The sequence below is a fragment of the Solanum lycopersicum genome, chromosome 12 (genome assembly GCF_036512215.1).
Source record: "Solanum lycopersicum chromosome 12, SLM_r2.1".
In the NCBI taxonomy this organism is placed as follows: domain Eukaryota; kingdom Viridiplantae; phylum Streptophyta; class Magnoliopsida; order Solanales; family Solanaceae; genus Solanum; species Solanum lycopersicum.
In genome coordinates, this window is record NC_090811.1 from 68,668,954 (window position 1) to 68,679,316 (window position 10,363).

The following is a 10,363-nucleotide window of genomic DNA, read 5'->3' on the forward strand; positions in this document are numbered from 1 at the left end:
AATGATTTCTATCCATCTTCATTAGCCAAAGTTGGTCTGGCCGAGTCATCGAATATATGTGCTCATAAAAGATAACAGGTATCTCGTGGAATAGTTATTTCATGGACGCGAGTCAACCCCAGTTAAACTTCAAATTCAAAATTGCATATAAAGGAGCAACAGTACAAGAAGAAAATAACTTATAAGACTTGAAACGTACCACCTGGGATGCAAATTTCTCATTCAATATACAAATATTTGAATGTTGTAACCTTATAAAACCCACAACGATTTGAAGACGAATTCACTTCATACAAGATAAACAAACCAATGCAAACTGTGAATTCATCGAACAAGAATCATGTCAAGACTCACGTAGGGCAGTAAATGACTATTACCAACTTGACTCGAATAAAGGGAGCTTCGTTTTCTTCATCAGATTTCTTTGTAATGAATTAACTGCAAACCTAACATTTAGCCTCTGAACGTAGGATCCGACAACACAAGCTGTTTGTGAGCTCTGACCGACCAACTTTCATGAGACAGCCATAAAATCTTGAACAGTTAGCAATCATCAGATGAAACTCAACCACATACATCCACTAGTTGTGCTTAGTGTTCCTTCTGGCAGCTATCTCCTGCAGTGCTACGTGCTGCTTGTGCCTGAATAACGTACTGCCTCTGTAGATCCTTAAGTTTTTCCACCAACTCTTGGAATGAAGGACGAGATTGTGGCTCACTGTATTGGACAAAACATAAAAAAGTTGCATATCAGCTCATTTCAGAATAACGACGAGTAGGCCTCAATCCTAAGCAAGTTGGAGTCATGTCGCTGCATTTATACAGTTCGGTTCAAAAGACGTGTAAAACTAATGTGATTCGAAGCAAAATGGTTGTCAGGGCAGATGCTTTGCAATTGCAGTCTGCTTGGGAGGCGGAACAACGGAATCAAAGTTAGCCGATGATACTTTATTAGTCACTAGTCAAAAAGATGCACTGAACTCCAACATCCTTTTCCTAAAAAGGCTTCACTCTTAAAGATATTATTTTGTCCAGGTCACATATTGTCCATTAACTTCTACTTTAATTTCTCTCAGATTTATTAAGGAAGTTATTAAAAATATTTCGAGGTCACATTAGTCTGGTTTGCTGAAGACAAGTCCATCGTAACTTCGAAACAAATATGAATTCAAAGGCAATAGGCCTTGGAAGTTCCAAATGATAATAAGAATAACTCATGACGTGTTTTTGACATGACAATGTCTTCCTCCTAAGGCTATTTGCTTCAACAGAACAAATTATGATGGCAAAAAGAATTAAGATGCAAACCTGAGCCAACAACTCTCGATAATAGACGCCAATTGTGGATGAACATCCTTTGGGATATCTAGCCGCTGATTCATGAATCCTACAGCTCCAATCACCTGCAATCAACTCCAAGAAGTTGTTCTTTTTTTACCACTATATGATGAAAAATAATCCACTATTATCTTTTACTTTTGAATTGATGGTCAATAACACACCTGAAGTTCAGGTAAGAACTCGAAACATGTGATACTTCAAGTGTGTTTGACCATTATCTCCTTACTTTTCTTATACGTGAGGACTGAGGAGAGTCGGAGGGAGGAGGCGAGAAGGGGGGGGGGTGCTCTTCACCAACTTGAGCCAGAAAACTGAATTTTATGGACTGTTGTCCATGTGAGATTTTAGTTAGAAGAAAATACCTGCATTGTGTTGAGGTTATCCCAAGGGATTTTCTCCGCGGCGAGTTCCCATAGTATCACTCCAAAACTGTATACATCAGACCTAAAGGCACATTCAAAGAAGGATCAATATCTTTAAAATATTTAGAAATCTGATTTAAGTGCATATATCTCATAGTTGGCATACTTCTCATCTGAAGGTTCATTGCGAAGAACTTCCGGAGCCATCCATTGAGGCTGCATGCAAATTAATGTAAGAAACTCAAATACTCACATAAAAGTTCCAACACCACAGTTGAATTTGAATAGCTCATACTAATAGAGTAAGAAAGATAGATCCTGAGTTCAAGCTGAATACCGTTCCTTTACCCGTCTTTGTTGCTAGATATGTTTCATATTTAAGACGTGACAGACCAAAGTCCCCAACCTAGCAATATTTGCATGGTGAGAATTCTTTTCAACATATTAAAAGCTCTTTAGTAATAGAAAATTGGACATTCAGAAGACTTGATAATACAGAGAAGAATGACAGTCAAATGAACTGAAGCCAAACCTTAACAGTCCAGTTCTTGTCCACAAGAAGATTTGAAGACTTCAAGTCGCGATGAACTATAGGAGGGGTAAGATGATGAAGATAATTCATGCCACGAGCCTGAAAGAAGCAGAGAAATGGAACATGGTAGGTAGCGCAAAAGAGTAACCTTGATAACTCCAAATATCTCAGATAAAAGTTATTATATAACTAATAGAAAGAATTGATGATCCAGTAAAAATAGTGGATGTTATTCTTGGTAATAGTTAATATAACAGGTAAACAGATCTCCTAAGAACTTACTACGTCTAAAGCCATGTGGATTCGTCGTCTCCATTCTAATTTGGATGCATTCCTCTGTAATAGCCTGAACAAACTTCCCCTGTAATATGGAAAAGGTGAAATGGTTTATTAGTCGCACACGAAAATACTGATAGTCACAAGGAATAGGCGCAAAACAAATTGAACAGGTTATTCAGCATGAAGACGGAAAAGGATTAACCGTGGCAGGAATTCTGTGACTATGCAGAGGCGTTGCGGTGAAGTAACAGCACCCATGAATAGAAGAATATTTGGATGTCGAAGTCTTTTCATAAGGGAGATCTTCAAAAAAAAAGAAAAAAAGCACAAGGCCTGTCAGAGACGCTTCTGGTCCTAGCATAATGTTAGTAACTATAGCTGAATAAGAAAGCAAAAAAAAACATTATGCTCAAGTCTCCATGTACTAATATCAAGCACAAACATTTTCCAAGACATACTATTGATGAGTCATTTCATTGTAGAACTATTTTCTTTGGAAATTGATCTCCTGTACAAAATCAGATAGTATTTGCCTATTTGGGAGTAACCGGAGGGACTCCAAGCAGAAGTTGATCAAATTAACAGAAAACAAAAGATAGCTTCAAAACCAAAGGATGTCTGGATTATGATTTTCCAGAGAACCAAGACTCAAGCAAGAAAAGAATTCCAAGACAAGAAGTTCTCGATCCTTGTTCCTTGTTTAAGTACATAGGACTTGAAAAGTGATTGGGCGCATAAAGGCAGGGGTGAAGGATGTTGATTCAGTATTAGCATTTTTATAATTTTTACCACTCATTAATGTAGAAAGTCAGATAGTCACATGAAGTTACCTATTGTGATAGTTCCTAACAAACAGAATGGTAGTATTTTGCTTTAGACACATTTAATTCTCATCATTTGCAGATTACTCTTCACATTGGTCCTGCATTAACTGGGATGTCTTACATTAGAAAGTTCAATTTTTGAGAGAAGTCCCAGTGTAGAAGAGCATACATTGCTGGTGAATTTTCGACCTTGGTTCACAGACCTCATTAAAGGCTAAAGCAATATTGTGGGCAATTTCTATGAAAAATGAGGAAAGACCAGCATTATGACTACCATATAGTTTAAAGTCCTTTAGTAAAAACAACATTCAATTAGGAAAAAAAAAAGATAAAGCATTTCATGACAGATTTATGACAAACAGACTGACCTCTTGTTTGAAGGAATATATCACTTCATCAGAATATTCTTGCTTGGTGAACACTTTAACAGCGACATCCTGCATGGCAAAGACGCCATTATGTACAAAGGAGAAACCAGCTCAAGTAGATCTAAATTTCAAGTGTTGATTACAAACGGTGTTGAGGAACCTCAAATAATATACAACACCAATACTGGCTTAGAGAAATTTTCGCTTTGATATCATCCATACAATTATGATAGGGCCGAGAAGGCAGTTTTATTTACTGTGTTACAGTCTATAAGCATAAGCTCCCAGAGTAAATGATAACTCACAAATGCTTAATGATACTTGACGAATAAATACTTCAGAACATTCTGTCTCCAAGAAGTTTAATGAACAGAAGAGGCAAAGAACTTACTGATCCATACCAGAGCCCATGATAAACAGTTCCACAAGAACCTAGAGAAACACAGATAAAAGAAAAAGTGAGAAATGAAAAAGTAAAGGTGATAACAACTGTCAAATAAATAAGATTATCATAGCTATAGAGCTAGTACAGATATTCGTTGCAGAATTCATGTGTTAGCTTCAGAAAAGATATACAAAGGTTCAAGTGCAGTTGACTACTAACTTCTGATTATTATACACAACATAAGCATATATAATGTCTGAAAAATAGAAAATGAAAGTAAATTACATCCTTTTCGGTTACCGAAAGATTCTATGATCAAGATTGGAATAACTAACTAGACTTGTTTTTTTATAATTTCACCTGTAAAAGATATTCTGCGTACCTTCTCCAATCTGTTCTCCGATAGTCAAGTCCTCCCACAAGATTTCGTAATCCAAGCAGTCAGTATCCATGTCCACCTTGTTAACAGCACTACTGCTGGTGCTTCCATAGCTACTAACACTGCTTGTGCTGTTAATATTAAATGAAGACCAGGATCCTGGAGCTTCATTAGTGGTTGTCCGGTATGTTTCAGTAACCTGATTTTCTGGTTTAACTGTATTAGAACTGTTAATGTGATTTAACTCATTGTCTTGGTCATTGTTTAACCAAGGCCACACAGATCGTGTAGTTCTTGACTCTGACGCTTCTCGCTCATTGCCTTTCCACGGCCATGATAAGCTTTTCTTCGCCATCCACGCCTCTGCCTTTGAGGTGATAATCTTAGAAATGCCTTGTTTTCCCTCACTCTCATACCCAGAATGCTCCACTTTTACAAGATTAGAGAATACTCCAAAAGGAGAAGGGTGAACATCTCCCCTAGGCGTACTCGCTCCACTTGAATTTGCATCCTCCCTGTGATCTGAGAGAGCAGCATCAGAAAATGCATGGTCAGAATAATGACTATCTCCACTTCCGCCTTCACGAAACATGCTGCTCTCTCCTGTCTTTATTTTTGACTTAACCTTATTGCTCACTTTTGAGGCCTATTATGACGTAAGAAAACATAAAGAAGACAGTAAGAGAACATAAAGAAAGCAAAAGAAAACCAGACAACTACCCAAACATAGACAGTACTAACCAAATTAGAAATTTTGGAGGCAATGGCAGCTTGCAGGGGCTGCTGGGGATCAAGTCCAAGTTTAGAAGAAGTAAGGGTTCTGGCTCTAAATCTTGTATCAGCTTCCAACTGCTTTACTCCCATAGACATAAGCCCTGATTCTTGGAAAGGCCTCATATCACTTGATATACAAATAACACCAAGCAAAGTACCATCATCATCATAGAAAGGGGTATCGGTAGCAACGACTAGGAATCTTTCCCCTTGCTTATTCTTAACTGGAAACTGTCCAGTCCAACTCTCACCCCTTATCACTCTGTGTACAATGTTGTTCGCAGCATCATGATCCCGAACATCTGTCAAGAGTTCAATGAGATCATTTCCAAGAGCTTCTGCAGCAGAATAACCATATAGTTTTTCAGCAGTTCGATTCCTGTGCAACAACGGCTCATATTACACTCCTATTATTAACAATTTTAACAAACACCAATTGAAGTCAAACTGAGGCCAAATAAAATGGTCTTACCTATCTGCACAAAGTTTTTAGGGGTCATTTGGTAGCTAGTAAAGAGGAAACTTATTCATGTATTAATTTCTGGATAAGGAATACTACATTTGGTTTGCAATACAGAAACTCACATAACTAATGCATGTATAACTGATACGTGCATAATTGTTAACCCGCTACCAAATGACCTCTCAGTGTTCATCACCACAACCATGGACTAGCCAACTTAAAAATAAACTCAAACTCACAAGCTCAATCTCTTTCACACAAGTCCTAACAAACAAAAGGAAAAACAGAAATGCAAAAAGATAGGATATACATTTCAATTACTGACCAATAAATTATTTGACCATTGAGATCAAGTATATGAACTGCTTGTCCCATTGATTGTAATATATTCAAATACTGTCTATCAGTAAATTTCACTGCAGCAGGACCTCCTCCACCAATACCAATACCATCTCCCTCACCCTTACTACTACTCTCTCTTTGCAATGGCGACGAATGTCGGAAGGAAATTGACCCCCTTTTCCACACAGCAGCGGAACCACCATCAAATCCACCACCAGCTCGAATACGAGGCGGTCTCTGTGGTGATATAGAATGTGACCTTTGTCTTTGTGTTCTATGATCATCACACATCATAAGTTTAGACATCTCATGTTTCAATTGAGCATGTCCTGCCTCCAATTCTTGAATCTTCTTAAGCAGCTCCTCAGCTGGTGGTGTTGATCCTTGTGCTGCTGATTCTGCTTTTCTACTATCCATTTCAATTTCAAGATTGATCAAAACCCCTCTTCACCAGTTTGACTTTATCACTGAAACCCCACTATGGAATGCATTTCTAGCTGAAAAATAAAGAAATTAACTACCCTATTGAGTTCAAGACTCCACCTTTTTCAGGTCTCTCTACAAATTAACAACAACAACAAAAACAAACCCGAGGTTCGGGGAGGGTTAAGTGTACGCAAACCTTATCACTATCCTCTCTAGCTCTCTCTACAAATCAATATCTGCAAATGAAAAAAAGAAAATGGCTACCTCCCCCTTTGAGCTCAAGATTCCACCTTTTTCAACTCTACCACTTTATTAACACCTTCTATCTATGGATCTATCACTAATTCATCAACATATGCAAATTTTAGAAGTTACAATTTTGTTAAATGGACAACAAAAAAATGAAGATAAATGAGCACCCTTTACTTCAAGAATCCACCTTTTTCTTAATCCATTTCTCACTCTCTCTCTCTCTTATGACCAATAATCTTGATACCCCACCCCCACTATATACTATCTGCTTCTACATAGCCATAAGAAAATTAATATCTACAAAATCAGTGTGCTAAAAAAAACCAACTTTTTTTTTTCTCAACTTCTTACTTTCTATATATGGATCTATGACAAATTGCACTAAGAAAAAACCATTATATATATATATGTCTTTGTATATATATATATATATATATATATATATAAAAACACTCAAAATCTGCAAATTTTTTAGTCCATTTTTAGCTGAAAAAATGCACAAAAATGGACACCCTTTGAGCTCAAGAAATGACCCTTTTCATCTCTCTCTTTCTTTGTACTGTAGATATAGCGGATTTGCTCTTTTTTGGGGTGTGTTTTGTTGTTTTTTTCTCGTTCGCTGTTTGATATTATAAAGAGAAAAGAGTTTGGATTTAGGATTTTAAAATTTATGAGATTTTAAATTAATGTAATATTAATACGTTTTAATTTATGTAACATTATAAAATTTAAAGAAGAAATGCTTTTGAGTGACGTAAAACAAATTTTAGACGTTTATATAGATGTAAATTCTTTCATTATGTGTAAAAATGAAGCTTTAAAGTTATTTTTTTAAGATATAAAATTTTTCGTGTATATATAAAACGTAAGTAAAAGGTACTAATTTTTGTAACCAAGCTTCTAAATTCGCTGATGATCAAGACACTATTAAATTTGAATTCACATTAGAAGGTCAAGTACTCTTATAAAGATATTTTTAGATTCGCAAGTTAAACTCAAAATCTGTAATTAAGTATTATAAAAATAATTGTTCATATCAGGACTCCGACTTATCTTAAGATATTCTCTCATATTAATTATTATTTTTTAGAGTTATAAAATAAAAAATGAATAAGTAAAAATAAACGGTAATTGTCAAAATGATTATAATCCTACTCTCAAAGGGAGAGAGTATACATTACTTTGCTTATTTTATTCTATTTTTTGTTCCAAAGTATTTTTTAATAATATAATCTATATAAAGGCTAGTATGTATGTCCCCTCCACTTTCATATGCTTCCACTCCTCATTTTCCTTTTTCTGACTTTTTTTTTGGGATCGAGGATTTATCGAAATAATTTATTAATGATCGTAAGATAATAATAAGATTATGAATATTTTATTGTTTTTAGATAGATGGACTTTTTTATGAGATTATTATAAATGTACTATTCTTATTGTTTTGATAACAAAATATTGATCAATTTATTTAAATATAAGTCAAATATAATAGGTATAAGTGATTTATATTTGTTCTATTTTCTATTACGTAATTTTTTCATTTTGATATATAATCAAATACCTCACTCGTGAAGTAAGTAACGATCAGATGCAAATTAAATCACCTTATTCATGTTTCTTATATGATAAAGCATTGCAACTAAAAATATTAATTCATTTAATATTTAAAATGTCTATTTCTATATTGCTCTAAATGATATACTTTTATTACTAATAAAAATGGACTATATTTATTATGGACTTAACTAAAATATATGATTAACTTAGCATTAAAGTTCATATTCTCTTCTTAAATTTTAATCTATATATCCAAACAAATATTTGTAAACAAACTAGCCCATTAGCACATAAAATCACAATATTTTTTTTAAAAAATTGCAATATTGTTATTTCTCTTAGAAAAAATATAAAAAATATTTAACTAAACAAGAAAATAGAACCCCCACCCCACCCACCCCACACCAATAACACCACAAAAAATATCTCTTAGCAAATGTAAGTAATTAAAGCTTAAGTCCAACAAGAATTGTCTTTTATATATGTAGATACAATTAAATTTGATTACGTAGACTATACCTAATTCCAAAGTTATTGTTTTATTATTTTTATTCAGAATTTAAAAATTTATAAATTTTTATAATTAAATTAATATACGATAATAATTAAATTTTATCATTTAATAATTATTATCAACCGCTTTCATTTATAATAATAATTGAATTTCAATAAATTCACACGTGAAATTTTGAATCTATCATCGCATAATAATAACGACTTTTCTTTATTAATTAAATTGGAAAAAGAAAAACAAAAGAAAATAATAGAAGTGGTAAGCTGAGTAGATGGATAAAGTTTTTGTTAGTTCAACATAGTTCATAAAAGTTTATGTCAAAGGTTGGATAAGATCATATAAATTTTTTTTATCTATACTGACATAATATATTTTAAAAAATTATATTATCGGGTTATATTTAATTTAGAAAATATTAACAAAAATTATGATAGAATGATTAAGATATTCTCATGTTATAAATAAATTGGATATCTGCTAAAACAAATTAAATATATCTCACACAATACAAATTTAAATAAATTAAGATTTTAATATTAATCTAACTTAAAGATAACTATTTTTTTAGAAATTGATCTATTAATGTCCTTTCCATATTGAAGCATTTTAGTGTCATAATGGTAATTTATTTGGGAAAAATGATAAAATACGTAAAAGGTACGCAGATATTATTCGTTATATTTTTAAGATATTGATGCTTTGAACATCTAAAAATTAGAATATATATACTCTTTATTCTAACGGATACGTATATTATAATTTTATCTATCGATTCGACATTTATTAAATATCGAATCGATGGATAAAATTATGTTATGTTGTAGTTTTAAAACGGTAAGAATAGTAATTTTTCTAAATGCATTTTGTCTTTCTTTTATTTATTTATTTATTTATTTATGGAAAGATAAAGAGGAATTGGCTTTTCATTATTTCACTATCTTTGCTTTATATGCATACATTCATTAATTTCAAAAAGGTATTTTCCTTTCCTATAAGACACGTAAGCCATTTTCGACTTTTATAGTATAGATAGAATTCATAAATTTCGAATGTTGAATTTATTTAAAGTTAACATCACGCTTGAATTATTTAATCGGTAAAATATGATGCACGTGAATTTTTAGTGTAAATATTTTCTAAATTTTACACTATAAGAAGGCTAAATAGTGTTCTAGATTGAACGTTAAGTTATTACATAGAGAAGTAGAAATCAATTTCTACTAAATACTAAAAATTTTATATTCGTCTCTGATCAATGCGCGTATACGAATCGCCGCATACACTAGTGACATAAGCAGCACTCCACATTCATCCAAAGCTTATGCTAAAACAAGAAACTTAAAAACTTGTTCATTAATGTCAAAATATTCCAGAATTCTTGGAATTGATCCATATAGAATTCAGTAAAAAATGATGTCAAAATGCACCTTTTAGGTCCTAACATGTGTTCCAATTTTTGATTATCTCATGCCTCTCAAGGTTCGGACACGTTACGACAATAATATATTCAGTATAATTTCACACGCACGTGGAATATATATAGTGAAATATACACAAACTACAAT

The 10,363-nt window shown here is 33.1% G+C and overlaps 1 protein-coding gene across 2 annotated transcripts; it reads right to left on the minus strand.

Annotated features, from left to right (window-relative positions):
• Nucleotides 1-179: 179 nt before the first annotated feature.
• LOC101267790 (uncharacterized) lies at nucleotides 180-9,034 on the minus strand. Of its 2 annotated transcripts, none has more exons than XM_004252878.5 (13): nucleotides 6,033-9,034; nucleotides 5,212-5,623; nucleotides 4,474-5,116; nucleotides 4,098-4,138; nucleotides 3,707-3,775; nucleotides 2,717-2,817; nucleotides 2,518-2,596; nucleotides 2,236-2,334; nucleotides 2,041-2,109; nucleotides 1,870-1,919; nucleotides 1,704-1,785; nucleotides 1,309-1,403; nucleotides 180-718 (listed from the first exon to the last, which is right to left on the minus strand). In XM_004252878.5, exons 1-13 carry the CDS (start codon nucleotides 6,464-6,466, stop codon nucleotides 592-594), a joined length of 2,301 nt encoding a protein of 766 aa, XP_004252926.1. In that variant the 5' UTR covers nucleotides 6,467-9,034; the 3' UTR covers nucleotides 180-591. The 2 variants fall into 2 exon arrangements, with proteins under 2 accessions (XP_004252926.1, XP_010314719.1); XM_010316417.4 differs by having other exon boundaries at nucleotides 1,309-1,413.
• Between the last annotated feature and the right edge of the window lie 1,329 nt (nucleotides 9,035-10,363).

Excerpts from the sequence above, each read along its gene's own strand:
- LOC101267790 (XM_004252878.5), bottom strand. The coding sequence starts at position 6,466 with ATGGATAGTAGAAAAGCAGAATCAGCAGCACAAGGATCAACACCACCA. Across the intron at positions 5,624-6,032 it reads AATGGTCAAATAATTTATTG|GAATCGAACTGCTGAAAAAC; the intron begins GTCAGTAATTGA and ends GTTGTTGCACAG. Across the intron at positions 5,117-5,211 it reads CCTCCAAAATTTCTAATTTG|GCCTCAAAAGTGAGCAATAA; the intron begins GTTAGTACTGTC and ends ACGTCATAATAG.